Consider the following 25,089-nt stretch of genomic DNA (forward strand, 5'->3'; position numbering starts at 1 on the left):
CAAATACTGTTTTACTCAATTTCTTTGAATTTGTAAATGAGAGTAGTATATTCACTGTCTTTTCATATCTATTGTTTTGTGCATGTGAATTGGTTTAAATCTTAAATCAGTTCTATAAGAATCAAATGCTGTGTAACTACTGAAATAAGTTAGTGAAGAGAGTTTTTAGAGTAGACCTTCGATTTGTAATTTGAGAGTAGCTCTGTAACTTTGAAAATGTCACTTAGCATAGTATTAGCTGGGTTTACATGTTAGCTCTTCATTTCTATCTGAGAGATAAACCTTAAAAGGACTAAGTATTGTGTTTCAGTGCATAGTACTAGGGATCTTCTGGGTTTTTGAACTGCTTTTCTGCATTTTGTGTTCACTTTTTAATTTTTTCCCCCTAGTGTTATCCATGCTCCATTACCAAGTCCTGTTGACAAGGTAATTCAGTAATTTGCTGGTTTTATTTTCTGACCTGTTACAAAGGAGAAGAGGTGAAGTCCAGATACATTTAGATATGTTTTCCATGCCCTAGTTTTACCTACTTGATTATTTTGAGTGACACTTAAGGTAGGGCAGATACTGTAGTATTGTAGTATGTATTACAAGGTAGCTTTGTGTCATGCAGTGTGGCACCTGAAACATGGCCTTAAAAAAAACAAACAAAAAACCAAACCAAAACCACTCATCTTAAGATGGTTACATTTCTGTGGTTAAATTACGGATTGACTAGGGGGACTTGGGTAGTGGGTAATGTGGTGCTTATGGAACCTGAGAGTGGCTCATCATTTGGTGTTTGGATGAGGTCTGTTGTCATCCTGTATCCTGCTTTTCATGGAGGACATGCTGCACGGCACAGAGTGGAAAGTGCTCTGGCATGTTCCAAAAGAAGGTTGAGACGAGACCTCTCTGCTCCTCTTGTGTAGGCAGTGTTGCTCACTGCAGAGTCATAGTCAGTTGCGTCTGGTGTGGTCCTTAAACTCAATTTTTACAGTGTAGGGGACTATCTGTTAATAGACACACCCTTGAGGGAAGGGATAAGGAATTCATTGTTTCTCTAACCAATAAAAAGGATTAATGTAAGAAGGTTTGAATCAGAGTTGTAAATGTGAAAAGCAAAATTTGGAGAAGCTAAGGAAACTTATTTGTGAAGTCAGCAGCTTGAGAATTTCACAGACTGCATTTAAGCTGACGTTGCAAAACAGCATTTGCAGCTTAGGCAGACGTTCTGAGGAGGGACTGCAGGTATAACTGTGTGAAAAAAAAACCATCTTCCAAATCTCCAAGAATTTATTTAAATATTTAAATAAATTTGCTGAAAAGGCTTCACAAAACAACCCCAGCTCTTGCCCACCAAATGCTGAAGAGTTTCAGTTCCAATGACAAATAATAAAGGTATTTCCCAAATCTGAAACAGTTACTTAGAAAGCAGAATGAGGAGAATGATGGCTAATAGGTCAACAGGAAATGTGTGACTGAAATGTGCATGTGATGACATTGAACTCTAGGACATGAGAGACTTCATTATATGTTTTGGAAGCCTGTGATTTCTGTTTGTCTTTGAGTTGAATGGCTTCACCTTTGTGCACATTGTTTCTTTTTTGTCAGTTCAATCCTAGCTGAAACAAAAGCCTTAAACCCTTTGTGTTGGTAGTTCAAGAACTTGTGAAGACATAATTAACCTAGTGGGACCTCAGTCCAGAGTTAGGAAGTTCTGTGAAGAATTGAAAATGCCACTATCAGATAATCTTCAGTTTACCTTTATGACTAGATTTAAATGATGAATTTTGCATGATTTGAGCTGAATGAAAAATCCAAACTGATTTTGATTCTTAAATTCTTACTTTTCAGGTTGCTGCTAACACTCCCAGTATGTATTCTCAGGAATTGTTTCAGCTTTCACAGTATCTACAGGTGGGTTTTCTCTTGACAGCATTTTGTTTGGGTAAATATTTAATCTTTGTTCAAAACACAAATCTTAGGGTCTCTGTGTTTCTTTGGCTTGCACTTTTTAAATTGGAACATAAGCTTGTAACTGCCTTTTCTGTAGCAAAATAGTGCAAAGCATTTTGTAAGTGGATGTAGTATAGTTGTATGTTAACTTGTGGGGCTTTGCGTGAGCAGTACAGATTAGAACTTTATTGAAGGTACCATGGAAGCTGCCTGTTTTATAGAAAGCTCCCTCAAATGCTATATACCTGCTTTGCTTCTTCATTCTCCTCTCCTCCCTCATGGCCCTCAATTTTCTTTTCCTCACAGTATTGCTGTCATCCATTGCTGTGGATTTACTTGTGTACATGTATAACAGATTTCATAGAACAAAAGGAAATCAAAGCAAGATGTCTTTTGAGATGTCAAGAGCTAGTTTGCTTCTGTGAATACAGGCTGGTGGTGTGAATACTTCTGCCCCTGTGTCTACTGGGAAGTGCAAAGGAGTGGGACAGTGCTGGCTGGCAGCTACTCTCCCTCATTGGCATCTCCAGCTTCTCTGTGTTTGCTCCTGTGTCAGTTTAATAAGTGTAATTTTATTTTTTTTCCCTCCTAAATGTTGTGTCACAAAAGGGCTAGGCTGCCAAATGGCAATGCATTAATATGTATGCTAATGGATATAAATGAACTCTTCAGAAAGGATCATAAAATTAACTTTCTGGGAAACATTCTTACTGTTAAATTACCTAGGTTTAATTTCTGTTTAGTTGCACTGATTGTTGCTTGTTTGTGTTTGGTAACGGCAATGGTGAGGTTTTGGAGACAGACAATAAGTTTCTATGTATTTGCTGACGTAGCAGGAAGCAGTTCAGGCAGATGCTCTTTCTTGAGAGGCCAAATACATACTTGCTCACCAATCTGTTCATTCTGTGTCCTGAAACTGTTAGTGAAGATGGTCTTCTATCATCCTGTTGGGGGAGCAGGCAGGTTAGCCCTTGCACTAAACCATTACACCGTCATAAACCAAAAATTGAACAGAGTATTTCTTGCTTGGTGTTTTTATTTCTGTGACCTAATATGATGATGAACAGCTCATTGCATGGGAGTTGCCAAACTGCCTTTTAGGTTTTAGTTTTATTAATCAAATAATTGACAGTGGTTTTGGGTCCTGGAAAGAATGACTTGTTACAACGTGTGTTCAATATGCGCAACATACGCATGAAGAATTAAGCTTTTCAGAAGTCTGAATAGGATAACATCTTGTAATTAAAATACCCAGAAAAATGTGTGGCTGGATAAAATGGAATGAGCTGCTTTGTAGTTTGGAATATGTGACAATGTTTGCTACTCTCACTGCCTTTTTTTTATCATATCTTGGTATTTCTTCTGTTGTTTCTGTTTTACTGAGTTCTAACTGAACTGAGTGGTGTTCTGCTCTCTTCATAGGAAGCCTTACATCGGGAACAAATGTTGGAGCAGAAGCTGGCAACCCTTCAGCGACTACTTGCTGTCACACAGGAGGCTTCAGATACTAGTTGGCAGGTATCTGCAGGCATCCTTTCCCTTTGTGGGCTGAAATATGCAGTGGCATACAAATTTTAGCTATTAATTTATAAACAATGAGGGAGGAAAAGCAGCAGAAAAAATAAAAAGCTTATGGCAGTTTTCTTAAATTGCAGAAAAGGTAATGTTTAACAAACTCAGTGAGTGTGTACCAATTTCAAGTAACTGATGGTAGTCTTTCAAGCATAACTCTACTGGTTATGCTTTCAAGCATAGCTCTACTGGCACATGTTTATACTAAGGTGATGCTTCTTTTCTGCTAGGCTTTAATAGATGAAGACAGGCTGCTATCAAGATTAGAGGTTATGGGAAATCAGTTACAGGCATGTTCAAAGGTAAGTGATTCACTTAAAGCTGAATGCTAGGGGTGCTGAAAGATAGCTTTTTCAAAGTGGTTTGAAATGAGCTACTTACAGGAAAGCAATTGGAACGATGATCTTTGAGGTCTCTTCCAACCTTGGTGGTACTGTGAACAAACTTTGTGAAATGAGTCTTTACAGTTTTGATAATGGAATAGCGTGAAAACTATAGATCTCTTCTGTATTTAATTGAGTTATTGTAAATCTGGATAAACTGCTATTTTTCAGCATTTTTAGCCCTTCTTTTGCATATGCATATAAATATGTATGTAATGAAATTTCCATCATCGATGAGAAGCAGCCGTTCTGTCATGTTTCCTATGGATGATTCTTTCCAAATAGGGCTGTGAGAAGAATACATTATCAATATGCTGTGTGATGGATTCAGAGTAACAAATAAGCCCAGACTTGTTTGTTGTTTAGACCACCTCCAGCCTGACTTGAATTTTTACTTTCAATTCCTGTCAGCTACCTACATTTTAAGAACTATTTTTGCAGGTCCTATGTGAGGTCTTTCAGATGTCACTTCATAGGTTTCTGTTTTGTCAGAGTATAGGTCTCCTAGGCTTGATGTTGCCTTAGTGGTGTCCAAAAATCCCTCATTGTTTTCCTGTGAGCAAAGCTGACCATTGAATATGTGTGCTCTCATAGATACACTGCAAAAAATAACTGGTTTACATCCAAGTGTGTCATTGATCACTGGCATGAGGATAATATTTTCCCACCTATTGGAAATTGCTAAGCATTGTGGTATAGAACAGGCCTTACCACCATCTAATGCTTTTAATCAGCACAACAGTAATCTACATTCTATTTTTGTATCTGAATTATCTTACACATACAGAATCAAACAGAAGACAGTATACGAAAGGAACTTATAGCATTACAAGAAGACAAACACAATTACGAGACAACAGCCAAAGAGTCCCTGAGGCGGGTCCTTCAGGAGAAAATTGAAGTGGTCAGAAAACTATCTGAAGTGGAGGTATTGAAGTTTCATACCTAATCTGGAAATGTTGAAATGGTTATAGTGCTGTTACTGGTTTATTGCCTTAAAATTAAGTGCAGACAATTTCTGCTCTCCTCATGCTGTTTATAGGATGCAGTGCATATAGAGGTCTAATACATAATCTTGTGAGATTTCAGCTAAATGCACCTTATTATATTGTAATGGTTTTTGACAGCTTTGTTAATGGTTGGAGTTTTATGTTAACTTCTGGCTTTATTCTGCTTTCCAATTATATACTAAGAAATGAATCTTCCACCTATTTGTTCTAGTTTTTCTTCTTTACTCTGATTCTTGGAGGAGCAAAACTAATTTAGTGTCTTTGCTTGAGTGCATCCTGCCACATACTTGTCTCTCTACACAGAAGATTCATTGGCTTCTGGTTGAAAGTAGTCTTTTAATAATTACTATAAAGTGTAGTTTTAAAAGCACTTTTGTTTGAAGGTATTTTGTTCTGTTTCAATGCTGGAGAACTAAGAGTTTTAAGAAAAAAACTGAGTAAAGAAACAAGTCTTGAGCTATAAGGAGGAAACTCTCCACACCATTTAGTTTCACTGCTGTCACCAGCTGATTCCCTGCTTCCTGAAGACCCAGCTGTTTTTTCAGTAAAGAGATCATAGTTTAGATGACTTTCAACATTATGGACTACAGAAAAGTTTTAGAACTCTTTCTTGGAGCCATTTGGCTTACATAATGTGTTAAATCTTCTTTTGCTGGAGGAAAGGTATGATGACATCTACTGATAATATTGAACCACAAAATGTTATAAAACATTTACAGTTTAGCATTACATGGGACTCTGGAAACACACAGCAAAGTATGTGAGATATGCAGTACTGAATTTCTCCACCTCACTGGAGGAGACTGCAAACCCTTGAAAACAGATCATCTGAGTCAAAAGGGAAAATTGTAGTAGCTGGTGGAGCATCTGCTTTCTAGGGAGATAAGCTTGCATATACATAGAACTTTCTTTGATGGTAAACAAATCCTTTGATAAATTCACTCAAAGGCTGGAAGAAGACCTAATCCGGTGGTATAACTTTATTCTATTCAATGATGAGGAAGAACTGGGAAAATGGATCACACACTACATTGTTCCTATCAATCACAATTAATTATATAACCTACTGTAGTTGGTTTTTTTCATTTGGGTTGTTTTTATACGTGTCACAGTCCACTCAGTGGACTCAACATGGTTTGTTTGCTGTGACCTCAAGGTGTAAAAACTCAGGTGTCCATGCCAGGGGGGTTGTGATGGTTTAACCCACTAAACTCAGCTAGACTCAGTCGGGAAGCAAATGGAAGCTGTATTATACAAGCAATAACTACACTCTACAATGGAATGCAAAGAATATGTACAAATACACAGTATTTGCAATATAATGCAGGTATTTACAAAAAGAAAACAGCACAGAAATCCTCCTGTCCAGGAGGACACTGCCTTGCTTCCCCCCCTAACCTCTCTCTCCTTTTTTTCCTCTGGTTAATTAGAAGAAATAGAGAATGTTAGAGAGAGTTCTGTGTTCTCAAAGTGTTGTTAAAAGTCAGTAATGCTTATCTGCAAAGTTAGCTGATAAGGGTCCTCCAGCAAAGCAGGCAGCAGCCAGAAGAAAGAGAATGGAATGAAATGGAATCTGAGATTGTTAGAAATACATCTGACACATCTGACCAATGGAATTTGTTTAGAATAATCTCTTGTTTTCCTGTTTACACCCAGCTGTGGATTTGTTTGTTCTTTTTCATTTTCCTGCTCAAAAAACTGCAGCTATCTTTTTAGAGGCATAGCCTGAAACTGTCACAGGGGTTTGCTTCAATCAACAGTAAAATTTCATAGTTTGCCCATAAGGTGGTGTGCAGTAGGTAGGAAAAAGTGAGAGGACAAAGGTCAAGTAAAGCGAAGTGAAGAGAGAAAGAGGCTTATAGCTACCATCAGTACGAGGGCCCAAAGACATCTCTCTGGTACTGGTTCCAGTCCTGCTGGTCCTTCTGTTCCTTTCTTAATCCTGGTGGGGAAAGGTTTTTCCAAAGACTTGTTGCTAGGGAGACCTCTTTTATAGTCAGTCAGACCTGTCCATGGCCAACCTCCTCCTCTCATGAGCAAGGTGTCCACGCATGCCCAGGGAGAAGTATCCGAGGTGTGGTCTGCCTTGGAGGTGGGTAGCTTTCGACCAGGAAGTGTTATATTATAACAACATTATAGCGAGCAAAGCCTGCCTAAGGGGCATCAACCCCTTTTAACAGCAGTTATGATTCTCATTCTGAGGGAATGAGCTGGGGCAGTGGAACAATCTGTTATTTTGACATCCGCTAGGTAATGGGAATGGCTTAATGCTCCTGTTACTATGTAGGCCCCTTCCTGTAGAACTTGCACATGCATATTCATGGAAACTACGTTCCATTGTACAGGCTCAGTAACTTAGTAATATCATGGAGCAGGCCACCTTACACTCATGTTAAGATGTTGGCCTGTCTAAGTCCAAGTTTTGGGGGGTCCCGGTGGTAGTGTTTGTTAGTAAAATCAATTCTTACAACATGCAAGAGGGCAGTATATTTTGATATGAATTTGGTTTGGCTGAGCTGGAGTTAATTCTCTCCAGAGCATCTTTCTAGTGCTGCATTTTGCAGTTCTATAGCTGGCTGTTGATAGCACACCAGTTTTTTGGCTACTGCTGAACCAAGCACCAAGGCTATGTTTTTCCAGTGTTTCTCTGCCCCACAAGTATGCTGAGGGGTGGGCAAGATCTTGGGAGGGGACACAGCCAGGCTAGCTGATCCAAACTGACCAAAGGGGCATCCCATACTGTCTAATGTCAGCTCAGATATATAAACTAAGTAAAAGAAGGAGGTGGGGGGGACGTTCATTGGTGGCGTCTGTCCTCCAGAGCAACTACCACGTGTGTTAGAGCCCTGCTTCCTGGGAGTGACCAAAGACACCATCTGGCTTGATGGGAAGTAGAGAATAACATCTTTGCCTTTCTTTCCACCTTCACTTTTGCTTCTGTCTTATTGTGGGCTTCTTCTTCTATTTTCCTCTCTTCCCTGCCCATCTAAGAAGGGGGAGTGATAGTGTGGCTCTGGGGGGGGCATTTGGCCCCCAGCCAGGGCCAAACCTACCACGTCACATAATCTGTTCTTTAAGTACAACCTTACAAAGGTTTGTATAGGTTCTGGTTTTGCCAGGACATGATCTGTTTGTTTAGCCTCAACGATTAGCATCAGGGCAGTTAAATATGATTAGTTACATATTTTTGTTTTAAACAAATTGGATCAGGTTCAGTGTCAGTTTAGACTCTTATTTATTTCGTAATCATTCTGTTTTACAGCGGAGTTTAAGTAATACAGAAGATGAATGTACTCATCTGAAAGAAATGAATGAGCGGACTCAGGAAGAATTAAGAGAATTAGCTAATAAGTATAATGGAGCTGTAAATGAAATTAAGGATCTTTCTGACAAGCTAAAGGTAATGACAGAACTTCATCTGCCTTATGACAATACTGTAATGCATGGGACAAACAAGTAGGATTTAATTTATAATGAAGCAATCAAAATGTAAGAAACTTACAAAGCAGGTTAGTGAAAGAAAGAGGCATATCACCTTTTACATGTTCTTTTGTTTTACATGTAATGTACTTGAAACTGTCATCAGTTAAGTGAATCGCTAGAAAGGTTCCCTTTTAATTCACTGCCAAAGTTATTGTATTTTTGGTCTTCCAATACAATGTAAAATGATGGATGGTAGGAAACTTTGTGTTCAGGTGCTTTTCAATAAACAAATAATGTTTAACCAAAATATCTTACAGTTAATGGGAATGAAAACTGCAATTAGGAGTGAATTTGCATTTCATGTTGCCTCTGTGTGCAGTTACAATTACAACTAGACTATCACATTGTAGTAGTAATAACTTCCAGGGGGAAGGAGTGTGCTGTCAGATTTGTTATTAAACTAAAGAGCTAAATACATTAGTACTTAAAGATCCTTGATGCTTGAGAACAAAATAATCATGATACGAGAAAACTTCTTTCCAAAGGCTTTCCTATCTAGCTAAGTAGTTGTGGAAGGTAGCAGTTTTTGTAAACCCAAGACAGTTCTGTTTGTTTTAGATAAATATTGGAATTTGAACTTAGATTCTCTGAGTCCTAGACCTCAGAACACCTCAGAGTATTTTTCTTTCCAAATTAAAATGTTAAATTGTTGATCTTAAGGCAATTGGTTTCCCAATTATGAGTTAATCACTGATGATGTTGTGTATACACAGAAGGATTAACATTGAAACTCATTACTGAGTTTTGAGGGAGGAGAGTCTTTGAGATATAATGAAATCCAGCAAGATAGGGCTTGCAGTCAAGCTGATCTGTGCTATGTTCATTCAGTTCAGAAAGACTGTTGGGTTTTGATTGAACTGAAATGGTGGGAAACTTTGGGTCTTTTGTAGTCCTTGGGCTATTCCTGTAACGTTTAGGTTCCTCATATGAAAAGTTATTTAAGATGTTTTGAAATTCTTTCTCTGGTATTGTGCTTGCAATTAAATTAATAGAAAAATAACAGTAGAAATTTTTCATGCATTGCTTCTGTTTTTTTCATCTGACTAGCAAAGAGTTACTTATGTATGTTTAGTTGTTAAAAAAAACCCACGTCTGTTCCTTAGCATGTTAATGCTGATTTGTTGCATGATTCATTTAATTGTCTTTGAACAGGTAGCAGAAGGAAGACAAGAAGAAATCCAACAGAAAGGACTGACAGAGAAAAAGGAATTGCAGCATAAAATAGATGAAATGGAAGAGAGAGAGCAAGAGCTTCAGGCAAAAATAGAAGCCTTGCAGGCTGATAATGACTTCACCAATGAGCGCCTAACTGCTTTACAAGGTTAGTCACTAGTGGGGAAGAAACTTTGATTATTTGTTTTTCTTTTTATCTGTGAAATATCTTTTTCTTGGACTTCTGTTTACAGTACGGTTAGAACATCTTCAAGAGAAAACTCTAAAAGAACACAACAGCTTAGGTAGGTGTGATCAGTTTCTTGTTTCAAGCTGATTTCCAGATCTTCTGTTCAATTACTTTTTTCATAATAATCTCTTAGTCTAGGTGTCTGACAAAGAGCAATGTCCTGCAGTTAGCCCAGTAGTGCATTCTTCTTGATGTCACTTACCAACCACAACAGAACCGAATGCCAGTAGAGGGCACTGCTGTTGTGACTGTTCAGGCTTCTGGGTCATTGCTCAATTTAGAGCTCTCTTTTTGTCCTCTCAACTGCAAGATTTTGAAGGTTTTCACACACACACACACACGTATAGATATGGATTTCAAATAGTTATATATGTAATAGGTGGTAATTCCTTGAGTGACAGTAACCTCTTACTCATTTGAACAAACAGGGACATGATCTGTACTGCACGAAAGCACGTTAAATTATGCATTTTGTTTGACTAGATTAGATACTTAGGAGGAGGTCGAATGAATGCCCTGATGTATTTCACAATGCTGTATTTATAAAGAAACAAAACCCCAACCATTTTGTTTGGTTCCAAAAATAATACCCTTTCTTAATCCTAGGCATACAAGTTGACGACTTCATACCTAAAATTAATGGGAGCACAGAGAAAGGTAGTGTATCCTAAGGCTACCTTTTATCTTATGACTGATGTTTGAAGTTGAACAAAATCAAAACGTTCTTTCAAGTTTTACATGGAACAGTATTCTCTTAAAAAATTGGAACTGAATTGATCCACTTCTCTGACCAGCATTTTTTGCTTAGGTGTCTTTAAAGTTCTGTGAAACATAATAAAACAACTTGGACTTTTTGGTGTTTTGCTCATTACTGATGGGCTCTCACTGGAAATAGTAGGAGTCTATTGAATGATATCAGGCTAGTGACACAAGGAAGTGGAAAACTCATTGACTCTTTTTCCCCCTCTCAATTTTTGTTCTTCTTTACTACACAGATATGCACCATTTTCTAGTAAATTTGGTATGCTAAGTCAAGTCAGGAAAACTATTTTTTGTCCCCTCAACTCTGAAGTATAAAAAAGTGAGTTTATGAACTAGATAAATAGCGGGAACTAAGTTTTTAAAACTTGGGAGTGCCTTTGAAGGAGGAATGAATGCAGATGGAACTAACTGAGGAATTATTTTTTGGGGTTTTATTGAAGACCAATTAGTTAAATCAATTTTAAGTAATGTACACTTAAAATTTTTTACAATAAAATTGTCTGATAAGAATACTCTGTACATCACAAAGATTAGAGAAGATCACTGTAGTTATGATACAAAATTCATTCATTTGTTCCTTTGGCTAAGATATATTTACCTGCTTAAATTTTGCCTGGACGTGCCCTTGTTCAGCATTTGCTGTGCCTGCTGGATAGCGAAACCTCTGAGAAATGGTGGTAGTGTTAGCTGGAAGGTTGGGGCACCTATATAGAGAAATTATTTTAACTATTCACTGTAAATGATTTTGTTTCAAACAAGAGACTCTCCATGCTCTAATTATTAGATTTTACCTTTTCACTTTTTTTTAAAGTATAAATTAAGAGCTTCTTAACTAGGGAGATGTAATAGGAAAACAAAGTTAATCATGGCATAACCTCACATATAATTTTTTTATGGAGCCAGGAGGAGGGTGTCTTTTAAACACTGACAGGAGCTATACAAAACCCTCCCCTTAATCTAAGTACTAGTTATCCCTTAATGTATGAGGCACTTAGCTGTGGTGCACGCTGAGGTTAGCAAGCAGGAGACTTTGTCTTTTCCTATTTCTATGCATGGCCATGCTTCAGTTTCAAATAGGTTGATCCATCTTTTTGATGCATAATTTCAGGTTGGTGATAGTCTTAATGTTTAATAGACCAGTTAAGAAATAAGTATGCTTTTATTTTTTCTTTAATTCTTCCACCTCACAAAATAAAGAACTACTTTAAAAAGCAAACCCGAGGTACTATATTGGGATTGTGATTCTTCATTCTACTTATGGAAGCCACAAAAAGACTTTGAAAGACATTAAAAAAACAAAAAGTATCTTACAGCTAAATAAAAACACTTAGTGAAAACTTTCAAGCTTTGAATGTAAATATTGTTTCATAAAGAAATAGTGAATAATGTTACACTAAATATGGTAACAATTACTTTTTAAAACACCCCACTGGTTCAGTATTGATGTTAGGAATATCTTGTTAGGTTTTTAATACTGCTACCTTTTATCAATCTGGGTTTAAAAATGTTCTAACGCATTTCAAAATTGAATTCATTATTATGTGATTAGAAGAAATAACATGGAATCCCTGCTAGCCACTTCTTTGTTAAAAGCAGAAGCAGCAATCTGGTTTTTCCTTATTTTGGATTGCACAAGAGTTAAAATGTCACCTGCATAGCTGCAGGGCAATAGAGATTCCTCCATTCTATGGATAACAGTAGAGCTTGTGCTTAAATCTGGAAGTTTTAGGAAGCTCTTGGCCAATTAATTTATCTATATGAATATAAATGACATAGAACTGCTCATTCAAGTTATCCTTCTGTGTGTTTATACAGTCTGTCATTTTGCTGTCGTGCATCTACCATGCTATTTTATTAATCCTTTATTTTAGTGTACTTTACCATTATTCTCTTGTACCACATCCTTCTACATCTCTGCTATTCTGTGTCCAACCCCATTTCTCTGGTGTTTCACAGCTTGCTGGTCTGTGTTCTTCATGACAGTCTGTGCTTTTCTGTATCCTCCTGTCCATTAGCCCTTGGATAACGACAGATGGGCAGTCATTTTCTCTGCCAGGTCTTGGATTTTGTTCTTTCTAAAGCAGCAGGTGGTGGTTACTGGTTTTTTTTTGCTGAATAGTTTTGCATTATTTCAGAAAAGCTAAGAATTTTAGTGTAGATTCAGTAACTTTGGTAGAAAGTGGTTGTAGGTATTCTGCATGAGCAAAACACTTCACAGTTGAAGGCAGAAGCCAGGAATTCTTGTGTGTGTGCTAAACAACCTTTAATGTATATATATACGAGAGATTCTTCTGAAAGGAAATGTTAGCATGTTTTTACATGAAGAGATCCTGATGGATTTGGGATCTCAGCAAGGTCACATGGGACTTGGGAAAACCTGAGAATCAAGCCCAGTTTTAGGATCTCTCCTGTAGAACTGTCCATTAATTGTGTTGTCTCTGTGCAGTGAAACTGTTCAAAAAGTAAAGGGAGCTATTTAGCAACACTTAAAAATGTTTTTAATTTCAAGAGTGTATTGGATGTAAGAATTAACATGAAGATTAAAGAAACTTACTAAATGCCCTTAATTAATAAAACCCATTAGTAGTGGTTAAATGTTTCTTATTCTTCAAGGTTTGGATTTAGTATTCCCAGTTACCCTTGTCTGATTATGAGCTAGCCGGCAGCAAGAACTGGAGGCATCAGTGCTACACAGTTGCATGTTTCAGTCATGTATCATCTCATGTTTTCTAAATTTATTGTGATTTAAGAATCACATTTTTGTATTCATCTTCTTGCCAAAGATGCAAAGTTGTTAATGGAAATTTAGTGGAAGTCCTTTGACACCACCTTACCTGAAAGAGCCAATACAGCAAATGCCAAATGCAGAATATTTGGACTTCTAATTACTGTTTCTTAGTAAATTTTGTTGAGGAAAAGAGTTGATGGGTTTGGGGTTTTTTTTTGGGGGGAGGGGGGGGAAAGGCTTTTATTGTGGTAAGGAGCTTTTTATTGTACTTAAGAACTGCTATTAGTAGTTAGGATTTAAAAGTACCCTTTGAAAATGCTGTTGAAGTACTTGTGATGCATTGAAAACTGTAATCTATTTTCTAATATCACTCAGACGTTTCAATTTTGTCTTGTCTGCTTACATACAAACTCTGATTTCAATACTTCACTGTAACTACACAAGTGTTGTTAATAGCCTTCAAAGTTTTTGTTGCATCATTTTGAAAATGATAAGAAGATGTAAACTTAAGTGTTTCTTTCTTTACTAGAGCACTTTCTTACAAAGAGTGGAGGGGCCTGCACTTTTATTCATCAGTTCATAGAATGTCAGAGTGAGTACAAGAGTGTTCATCACATTTGCTTTAAAAACAAGAAGAAAACCCAGAAAAGGTGGATAAAAAACAGAATTTGACACTATCATTTAATATTTCTGTATTAGTATAGATTTTCTGAGCATAGAATTGTGGCATTGTGATACTAGTAGATGCCAGTAATAGTAAGAGACTATCTGTGCTCTTGCAAAGTCACGGTCACATTGTCTATTTCGTCTAGAAGAGGAGGTTCTGCCTTGTGCTGGTACAGTGGGGAAAGTGCACATTCCCATAGTTCTGGGAATGAAGCACTTAAATTGGGAAAGCACAGGCAGAGCATTAAGGAAAACCAGCTTAATTCAGGGAAGTAGAGTGTGTAAGGTAGCACAAGAAAGAAAATGGGATGCTTTAAACAATCCACCATTTTTTACCAACAGTTACTACAGAGATAACAAGGCAATTAAAGGTGTTTATTAATTAAGAGCATCGAGACCTCTTAAGATACTAAAGCTAGATTATTTTTATTTTGGTAGGGAAGAATTAACAGGACACTAAAATCTGAATTGCCATGCAGCTGGAATGCTTAACTTAGGTAAAATCCAGCTTTGATGGGTTTTTAAAGATAGCACTTGCATTTAAGGCAGATGTGGCACACAGTATCACCCAGTAACCTGTCATGACCTACAGCAGCTGTAGAAATCTTGCTCTGAATGATCTGGGAAGTCTGTTACTTTCTGATCATTCCATGCAGCTCACTTGTTGCTCATTTCATTACCTTTTTTGTTGGTTTTTTTAGTGCCCACTGGTGAAAACCAGTGACATGGACAGCAAAAAGTCATGGTACACAATATGAATTTTCACCAAAACCAGTGATGATGTATAGACAAAAGAGATTTGGTGCCTTGCTAATGTCTGTCTCTCACTCCAGTCTAACTCTTCTTTATTTGTGTCTTCAATTTTTCTTAATTCTGTGATTTTTGCATTTATGATTTCAAATGCAAGTCAATTTTTTTTTCTAGTAAGTTTTTGATTTTTTTTCCCTCCCAATCCATCCAAAATGGGGTAGCTTTTGGATGGATTGAATGGCTTTTTTGAACTTGTCCAAAACTTATGACCTGCTAGTGGCAAATAAAGTTATAAGTGCTTACTATCTTTTTTTTTTCCCCCTCTGTATGTTGAGATACAGGTTTCATTTTATTTGTCTTCAAAACTGGTATCCTTCAAGGACTAATTTGACAGAAGAAAAAAAATTATTGGAGCCATCTTAAGTAGTCATTGTAATGTTAACAGATCTGAAGTATTTTATTACACATAATGATAGGCAACACAAATATAAAAGGGATTTTCAAATAGAGAAGATAGCAAATGCCTAAAAGCCTGAAGGAAAGCTGCCTTTGAACTGTATTCATCATCAAAATAACATAAACTACTCTTAAAGAGGAACAAAGGTTAACTTCAAACTAGATTGCCTCAGTAAAAATTAGTATTAGTTATGATAATGTATCAGTAACTCTTTGCTTTCTGTTAAGTAGTGACTGGATAGCATGAATGATAAACATTATTTGTGCCAGCAGTTAAAGCTAGGATCCTCACCCTAATTTATATTTTAGTTAGCCAAAAATATGCATGTTGTTTCAGGGCAAATGTGGATTGATGAAAATGAAACCAAGTTTATAAATTTTTCTGACATAGTGATGGGAAAAGATGCAGAGAACTGAAAATAAAAAAGGAAGTTTTAAAGATATAGGTACATTTGCTTTTACTTTCTGATTGCTGTCTGGATTCTGCCATTTTCAGTGACTTGGTAACAATGCCAAATAGATTCTACGTAGTTCAGTGACACCAACTTCCAATTTTGTGCTCATTATCTAAATGTACCCAGGCATGCTGAAATAAACCATATTTTGTTGGCTTTGAAACCCACTAATGCTAGCATTCTTACAACAGAGAATGCTTACTTGTGTAATTAAGAGACATGCTAGCCACCAAGCAAAAAACACGGACTGTACAAGTGTTGGGTCACTGTGCAAGGGGACTTGTGTGTTACTGAAGAAGTAGTGTCAAGAAGAAAGCTGTTGTACACTTGCATGTGTACACATTCATAGTGAACATTGGAAAACAGTAAGCCACCATGGAAAAGAGAAAAAATTAAGTCTGCAGATTTGTTATGGTCAGGAATTGAGAATTTTTTAAAGTGTGAAGAGCTGCTGCAAAGGTTTTAGTTTGGAAAAACATCTGGGTCAAGAGGACTACTTTCTTTGTTTTGTGCTAAAGTTATTCTGGTTTTAAGAGTAGCTGAATTGTGAGAACTCCGACATCCATCATTTCATAATGATAAGTTTTCTTCTGTAAACAGATTATAGAAACCTATTTTAAGCTAAAAGTCCAGGACAGATGAGGTGTTACCCCTTCAGATAAGCAATTGATAGCTAGTTTGAGTGTATGGTTTTCACATTTAGTTAATTTTTTCAGACAGGCAGGATTTCTCAGCTGATTTCTTACTGCCTTCTTTCCTACCTCCTTTCCAGCCTCAGCTGAGTCCTGGAGTAATCACATTTGGAGACTTTGTTCTAGTTCAATTTTTTGTTTGTTTGTTTAATTTGTTAAACAGAAGAGGGCTTATAATAGCGCTCAGTAGTTCTTCACTTGTGGCTGCAGTAACTTGATTCCCTCTAGTGCCTTCCTTGGTCTAGGCACAGTGACTGTCTCCAGCTCTGATGAACTGGAAACTGTTCTGTACTTGGATGATGACTAATCTCCTACGATTGCTTGAGACTTGAAAATCCAGTGCTGTTTAGTGTATTTCTGAAGTGGTATTTGCAAAATGCTACAGGAATGCACAACTATACTTTTAGAGAAAAGCAGGTGAAGGAAATGTCTCTCTTAGATTGATTTGTCTGGCTGTGGGAGGAGAAAGGGGACAGAATAAGCTTTTGGCTGTGCAAACAGTTCTTCAGACCTTAGAGGATTTGTGGCTCAAGTTTGTCATCTCTATTCAGGGTTGAAAAAGATCTCTGCAAATCTTGTCCTGCCTCTGCCCTTACTTAGATTGTCATGGTTCCAGCAACATGCCATCTGAGCAGTGCAGAGACTTCTAATCTTCAGAGCTACTTAAAGCTGAAAATGCTAATTCATTTTATTTAAAATTTTGAAAAATACTCAGTCACTCACCTTCTGAACTCTCCTGTATGTGCTGTTTGTTCAGACTTCCTTGTCTCAGTTACATGTTAGTAGCACATGATGTAACCAACAAACTCAGGTCCCTGCTTGATTGTCACGGATGCAGCGGGGAGAGCACAGAGTGGAGGCAGAGGCAGTTTCAAGCCTGGGGTTTCGGTGGTTGTTAACAGCTTTCACCATTGTCTAAACTGCAAGATGCACTGCTTAGGAAGTGATGATGTGATCTGTAAGATATGTGACCTTTGATAATTTTGCGTGTAGGCATTGCTGGCCAGTTCCTGAAGGATTTGAAATAATGAAACCTGAAAAAGAAATTCACTGATTTCTGGTTCAGTAGTTCTTTTAGTGTCCTTGATTAATCAAACCTGTTATTTTCTTGGTCTTACCGCTTGCCTTCATGTCCTAGCTGGAGTTAGGTTGAAGTTAGCAATCTAGTCTCAAATTCTGTGTTTTAGGTTTTTATGCACCTGACACACATGAACACACCTCTTTGTCTGTGCTACATGTAAATTCAACTGTTGTAAACCTGGATGATGCATGCAAAATTTTCTGCAAGCTTGTGTGGATTTCTGACAGTTCAACCTAAGAAATGTTATTTCTGTGTGCTTTTCATAGGCACTGCTAAAGCAGTTGTGATGTGGAGGTGGAATCTCAGTTGCTGTTTTACTGTGGCATGTTTCTAGATTTCTGCTGTATGGAGTGGATATCTATTTCAGGCAATCAGCTCTTCTAATTAATTGTTTTATGACTAAAACTTCAGAAATGTATTAATAATTTTTTGTTGCCACTTAGATTTGGTTTTTTTTAAAATTCATAAAACTTAATTTTCCTAACTTCCCATTAGTGAACCAAAGCATTAATAAGTTAATAAATTGCAGAAGAAATAATTATGCACTTGATCACAAAATTCCAGTAGGCTTATGTGCTCTGTTTCATTATTCCATGCCAGAATAAAGGTTTTGTTCAACGCTGAGTAGGAAGTAATATTACCAGCTTTTAATTTGGTCATGGAATGCAGTCTACATAGATGTGTGCAGGGAAAAGCTTGCTTAACTTGAGCTTGGAAAGTAACACTTATTTTGTTTGGCAGACAAGATCATAGATGAAGGACATCTAACCAAAGTGGAAGAAACAAAGCTTTTGAAAGGTTAGACTTCTGGATTTTTTTTAAACTGTTTTTGAAGCATGTTTTTTGTCACTTCAGTGCATGCTCTGTCTTTAAACTAGCAGTTTCAATTTTGTGGAATATTCACTTAAGGAAAAAATCAGTGAAGAGGAGGTATATTGTTTACTGAACTGTGCTCCAAATACTGTTGTAGGGCAAAAACGTTTAAAGCAAACCTTCTTTTTTTAAGATCAACTGCATGAAATACTAGTCTCAGTTTTGCCTGAATGAATGTCATTAACATGAATGTGCATTTTAAAACAATATGCATTTAAAAAACTAAAATCTAAAATTGACTGACTTTTGTGAATTGAATTAAATCTTTGCTGTCTGCGTAAATTTCAAACAGGTTTTGGTTTTGTTATAGACCTAAATAGAAATTATATGTGATCTCATTGTAACTTCTCAATAAAAGTGTGTTTTGACTTTTTTCTAGCTTACACACTTGTAACTGTAACCTCTTCAATGTGCCTTTGCCAAGTAAAGTGTGTCCGTGCATTTCTAACTCTTTTATATGTAAAACAAGACTAGACAAGGAGCTAGTTAGAAAAGATTTCCCTTTGTTAAGGAGCAGTTACCCTTATCTTGCAGTACCACAATCAGGAATGCTGCCAAGTGTGTAGATGAGTGTTTCCTATGTGTCTAATAATGTAAGATTGTTTGGACCACAGGCTGACTCCACTTCTGTAGCTTTGTATTAGTGTCTAGACATACTAACTCCTTCCTGTATGCTCTGTCCTTCTGCAAAGTGTTACTGTGTTGAATAAATGTTGGCTTGTTAAAAGTTCTGGTATTCTAGAGACTTTACAATTTATCTTCTCTTAATGTATGAATTTGCACCTTTTAAGTTGCTTCTGTATGTGAATAACCTATAGACAAGCATGCCATATTTGGCAAAAGAATGCATACAATAACTGTAATGTGACACTTGCATGCCAGTTATCCTTCGAAGCAGTGAGCTATTTTTAGTGTCTGTTAATATATTCTAACTCATCAAGTAAGTATGGTGTCAACACATTTCAATATACTTCATCATTTTGGCTATATTTATTCAGCTCAGTTTTCTTACAGAAAATAGCAACAACTGCTGTGAAATAACATAGCACAGGAAAGAGCTTTGTGCTTATGACTCTGGTTCCAGAATAGGAAGTAGGTTTCTAAATTTCTCTTCTTGATTTCTGCTTTTTCAGTTGTAGACACTGAGGTATCTTTCCTCTGGTGCCTAATCTTGTTCCTTTTTTCAGGGGGAGGAGGCTAGAAGGGGAAGAAGCTGGTGTACCCAGGAGTGGGTGGGTGGGGAGTATGGGATGGGGGGGGGGGGGGGGGGGGGGAGAGAATTAATTCAGCGGCTGGAACTTGCACTGTTCCTCCCGTTTTGCACAGAGCAAGAAAGCTGTGTTTCCATGTATGACCAGATATGGTTAAGGTAGCTGGATACACACACTGCTCAGCTTAGTGCTTCTGGATTGGCCACTAATATGAACGACATGGGTGAGGCTTTTAGGATATACTTTTCTTAATACTTTAAAGAGCATGTATTACTTGGTTTGTTGACTATTGCAGTTTTGTTGACAGTCTTGTGGGCTTGATTTTGTAGAATGCATGTGAAATGGTTTGCTAAAAATAGGAAAGTGCCCTTTTGGTTTTAGCAAGGAACCACTCCCAAAAATCAAGTTTTTAACTCTTCTAGTCATGAGCTTTGAAATCTGATGAAGGCATGAAAGAAATAGCTGCCAGGTCCAAATCCCTAATGTGTTTTAAGGGTACAGATGATTTCCTTTTCTTCAACCCCAGTGATTTCAGTCACTTTGGAATAGGAAGAGTCGGGTTCTTGATCAGTATGTTTGCTTTGTTTTATGTACAAGTGGGTGTTACTCTAGCAGAGAGAAATAGAAGACATTTTATGCTAGATGACGAAAACAATGCTTTTTGTTTTATTATTATTATTAACTTTTCTGTGTTTCATACTCTTGCTAATTTCACTGTGTAGGTCCACAGGTTCTCATCAGCTTTCACTGTCATTTTGGGGGCTTTTAGTTCTGTCTGTTCTCTTGTTTGAAAGTGCAGTGCACACAAGCTTTCTCATTACTCCTTTGCTTTTTGCTAATTTGTGTATGCTAATGCTGTTGCTCTAACATACTTGGTTTATTTACTGCTCCACACCTTTCTTCCTGCATTCTGATACTTGTGTGCATCTACAGCTTCTATGTGTGAAGAAATTGTTCAGTGTGCTTTCCTGCACGTACAGTAGAATTGAAGTCAGTATACTGGGAGTATTGTAATGATGCATTTTTAGGTTTTATTGTTATTATACTATTTTATTATATATGTATCTTTCTGGCTGAAACTTGAGACTTGGTGGAAACCTCTGTTAGTGAGTGGGCAGTGATGCTTCAGTGAAAGCCAAAAAAAGGCTTAATTATATGTAACCTTACCTGCATGTTAGTGACATGGTTGCTCACTTGCAGAGGTACTGCTTTTGCCCACATCAGAAATGATGTGCCTTTCTCTAATGGACCTATCACAACTATACTGGAATGATTATTTTAAAAAATATATGGATTTTAAGCAGTACAGCCTCATAAAGTATTTAAACTGAGTCAGGGATAATTCTGTGTGGGGAAAACCATGCATTAGTGTAATTAAGTCCCCTCACCTTTTGAAAATAATCTGGTATTCATTAAAAATCTAGATTTGGTATAGAAACTGGAAAAGTAAAATAAAATAAAATAAGCAAACCCAAAAAGAAATGACAACAGCAACAAAACCCCCCAACCAAACACAGAAAAACAAACAAAACCCCCAAATAAGTAAAAAAAAACACCTGAAAATCCAAACGAAAAACCACCCCCAAAACCAACTGTATGGTTTCACTAGGCTGCATTTAATATGGTGAATTGTCCCTGAACAGGTATTTCATGAAGCTGTTTTTGGTGGAAAGGGCATAGACTGCCTTCATTTAGAATTTTCAGTTCAAATTATATTTTCTCAATGTTAGTGTATTAATGGATATTGTTGTGATGCTTTACTGGTTCATAACACGCTTCTTTTTTAATAGAAATGTATATAGAAGATTTGTCGCTATTATTTTATTTGTTCAAAACACTGAAGCACAGTTTTATTGCTCACAGCAATTTCTTTCTGACTTGTTACAGTATCTGCATTGTTTTAATTTTCTTTTCTTGTTTGTTCCCCGATTGAATCAGCTTTTGCACAGAGTTCCAGCTGGCAAGAATACAGCTTTAATAAAAGTTCAAGCTGTGCATGAGGCAGTTGAATCCCATATTTGATGCTAGGCTAGATTAATGCCTTCAGTGATGCTGAATCCGTTTTAGCCCAGATTTATGAAGAAATATGCAGCCACCAGTCTGTTTCTTCAACCAAGTTGTTTTCTATTAACATTTCTCAGTAGTTAAATAAATAGACATATAAAAGAAATCCTGGCCGAGAGACTGGACAAAGCGTTTACTGATTGCAATTGATTTCCGTTGTCTTTTACAGAGAATCAAGCAAGAGTCAAGGAATCTGATTTGTCAGACACACTTAGTCCAAGCAAGGAAAAAAGCAGTGAAGACACTACAGGTAAGTGTTTAACTGAGGTTTCTGTAATTTGACTCAAATCACTTAATAAAGAGCATTTTATGTAAGAGTGGAGAAGGTGTGTACTATGCAGAGCCAGATACAAATCAAGAGCAGAGTTGCCTATTTCATTACTTCATAATTAGCTGTTGTAATGTGAGAACAATGTCAAAGCTTTTCTTCACTGAACACTTGCATAAAAACTGTCTGCAGTCTGCCTGCGGTCTGAAGGATGTGGGATTTTGTTTTTTAGATGCCCAAATGGATGACCAAGATCTAAATGAACCTATTGCTAAAGTAGCTCTTCTAAAAGGTAAACAAATCTATTTTTGTGACTTTAGGTGAATAATCTGTGTATATATATTTATATATCTTTTTTCCTTCCTGGCTTTTATCAAATATGTCTTTTGAAGTAGTGTGCTGAAATTCAGATCTTTTATTTTTGGTAGCATGGAAAAGCTGCATTTAAATATCAATAATGATTCCTTTGGGTGACGTAATATAAAAGCATACTTCTGAGTCTCAGTATAGAAATAATTTGTGCATAAAGCTGGTTTCTGCACCAACAGTACTCGAGGAATTTATATGGTCTAACTTCAAGTGAAACTGAAATAGTTTCAGCATACACTTAAGCTAGAGCTGGTATCTGTGAGGAGAGTCTTCAATCACTGACATGTTTTAAGCATTGCCATGTTTCACGGGGATGGTTTTCATGATTTCTCGGAAATGCTTCTGTTAGTTTGCACCTGATGGCTTAAAAAGAAAATAGAATTTTTATATTTTGGTTTTTTAAACACAAGCAAGATCTGAATTTTCTGTTGTAACTACTTAAGAATAATCACTGAGCCTTAGCTTTGAGTGTTGTAGCTATAAAAGGATTCTTCTTACTGCTTTGTACACAAGAGACACGTACTTAAAACTCGATTAGTGAGCTACTATTTCCATGTTCACGAGCTGAAGAATTCTGTGGGATATTGATTGTGTTACATCTAGTGTACTGAAAATCTGTGCTTTACGTACAGTTAGACATGCAGTAAGATCTGTAGAGTGCTACCTATGCTGGGATCACATGTAAAAGTCGTGACAATTTTTGGTTTTGAAAGACTGGAAATGATAATGAAATTTAGGAGACCTGTAGAAGAGCATTGTTTCTGGAATTTTCACACTTCTCTGGTGTTATGACAGAAGGAGTTTCAAAAACTGCTTGTGTTACATATATTTCCAAACAACAAAACTGAAACCGAGTTTAAGATTTTTCTGGTGGATACTAGTTCAACAGAGCAGTTTAAACAGTGATATTTGAGATACTGAGAATGTTCTATCTGGCTTTTGCTCTAATGTCTGCAATTAATAACAAGTATATTCAGTGGTGTCCTGTGTTAGAAGCTACAATCTGGTAATGTTGTTCATAGTGATTATGATAGTCATCTTTTTTTGTAATAAAACTTGCTGCCAACCCCATATTTATGTAAAGAAAAAAGTTCTGGTTGAAAAGTGTGATGGTCATTAATATCAGAACTTTTTAAGTTCAGAATAGGATACAATTGAAGGAGTTTGTTTCCTGTGAGTGCTGACACACGCGGAAAATTCACAGCTGGAATAACCCTTTGTGTGTAAACACTACAGTAGAGAAACTGAATTAATTTAATTCTAATTCTTAGTTTTAAGATAGCCAACTGAAGGTTTATTAGTTATCTTCTGCAGACATATTAAAAGCAGTCCTTGAGTTCCCTCAGGCTGAACACCAGATTCCTGAATTCTCCTTATACACAATTAAAATCTAAGCCTGTTAGAAAGTTTCATTTAACACAAGACCAGGGCAGGGCTGCTGTGAGCATGCTGCTTCCTGCATTAGAACAGTCTTGTGTCACGGCAAAGGTCAGGTGTAGTTATACTTTTTCTATCCAGGGTATATTAAACTGGCAGGGGGGGTTAATTGAACTCTTAAAGGACTAAGATCAAGTTTTCTGTAGTAACATGGAAGCAGTCTTTTGTTAATGTGAATATTTTTATTGCTCTGTCTCTACTCTGTTGAAGATTTAAACCGTAAGCATTACTGAACTTCTAAGTGAATAAGTAGAAAAAATACCTATTTGCATAGACCACTTAGCTCTCAAATTGCATGTTTTTGTTAAATAATTGGAGTAACTCTCTTGAGGCTATTTATGGGCATTCCTACTTTGCTCTCATGAAACCATTAAAAAAATACCTGCACAATGAATCATTTGCCCTCATAACTATTATAAAGAGCCTATAAACTCTGAGTTTTGTTTGAGGTTTTGTCAGTGAGTTAATTCATATGCCTGACTTTGCCCTAAAAAGGATCTTATTTGCCACAAAAAGATTTCCAAGTAGATTTGTTATGCAGTCATATAATTGAGGAGTGAGAACACTTCTGATCTCGCAGCTGTTTGGAATGCAGAAACGGCCGCTGAAAAAGGCAGCGTTCCTTTTTGCTTAACTGTTGGAATTTGCAACACAAATAAATGAAACAAGAAAATTATGAGATTTTTAACTGCTGTAGTTTCCTCCAAGTGTGTTTTCCATAAATAGATGTTGAGCACATTGAGGATTTGTTTCAACTTTCTACAAGTCAGGAGGGGAAGGGGAAAAGCTGTCACAGATTAGGAGAAGTGTGCATTTTTTCTCACGAGGTAAACGACTTTATTAGCCATTAATAACAGTTCCCTGGACAGGTCTATTTAGACAGGCTGTTTGTTACTACTTATTGCAAAGTTAGGAGCAGGTAAATGTTAAACAGATGGAAAGAAGCAATAAATGTCATTGGAAGGCTAGCAATCTTGTTTTTATCAACTTCCTTATTTCATCCTAACTACAAGAGTGATCCATGGAATCCTAATAAAAAGAGGTTTCAGCTGAGATTTTGCTTAATAGTGGTAGTTTACATAAGAAATACTGAAAAGCAGCAATTGTTTTTTGTTGCAGTAGTCAGATATTTTAAATATATGATACAGTTTACATGGATCTTACAAAGCAGAAGATGACTTGGGGTTTTAATTATCTGATTTCACCTGAGTGCTCTGAAAGTAGTCATCTGAATAACCTGACAAATTCTGCAAAATTCTGGAGGTGATCTATTTTTGGAGAAATACCTGCCTGCTCATGAAGTTACTAACACAGGCCAGGCGTGTACAGATCAGGGAATCAGTGAAGACCACAGCCTATATGTGGTTCTAGATCATCTCTGTTGCCAAAACAAAAGCATGAAGGCAAACCAACTAGCAGAGCTCTGTTAATACCTTAATGTTTGTAAATAATAATATAACCTGAACTTTGTTTTGATCTCTAAATTTCC

General features: G+C 36.8%; 1 protein-coding gene across 24 annotated transcripts in view; it reads left to right on the forward strand.

Annotated features, from left to right (window-relative positions):
• SLMAP (sarcolemma associated protein) overlaps positions 1 to 25,089 on the forward strand; it is a 92,357-nt gene that overhangs the window by 48,189 nt on the left and 19,079 nt on the right. For 7 of the 24 annotated variants that reach the window (XM_054162374.1, XM_054162359.1, XM_054162459.1 and 4 more), the window contains exons 5-17: positions 390 to 426; positions 1,837 to 1,899; positions 3,361 to 3,456; positions 3,741 to 3,812; positions 4,681 to 4,821; positions 8,166 to 8,303; positions 9,539 to 9,707; positions 9,793 to 9,843; positions 10,395 to 10,445; positions 13,808 to 13,870; positions 18,120 to 18,176; positions 21,696 to 21,776; positions 22,027 to 22,086. In XM_054162374.1, coding sequence (XP_054018349.1) covers positions 390 to 426; positions 1,837 to 1,899; positions 3,361 to 3,456; positions 3,741 to 3,812; positions 4,681 to 4,821; positions 8,166 to 8,303; positions 9,539 to 9,707; positions 9,793 to 9,843; positions 10,395 to 10,445; positions 13,808 to 13,870; positions 18,120 to 18,176; positions 21,696 to 21,776; positions 22,027 to 22,086 — 1,079 coding nt within the window. Of the gene's footprint in view, positions 1 to 389; positions 427 to 1,836; positions 1,900 to 3,360; positions 3,457 to 3,740; positions 3,813 to 4,680; positions 4,822 to 8,165; positions 8,304 to 9,538; positions 9,708 to 9,792; positions 9,844 to 10,394; positions 10,446 to 13,807; positions 13,871 to 18,119; positions 18,177 to 19,553; positions 19,686 to 21,695; positions 21,777 to 22,026; positions 22,087 to 25,089 lie in introns of those variants that run through there. The other 17 variants (XM_054162418.1, XM_054162485.1, XM_054162410.1 and 14 more) reach the window with 7 other exon arrangements.

Source organism: Dryobates pubescens, chromosome 1, assembly GCF_014839835.1.
Source record: "Dryobates pubescens isolate bDryPub1 chromosome 1, bDryPub1.pri, whole genome shotgun sequence".
NCBI classification, from domain to species: Eukaryota; Metazoa; Chordata; class Aves; order Piciformes; family Picidae; genus Dryobates; species Dryobates pubescens.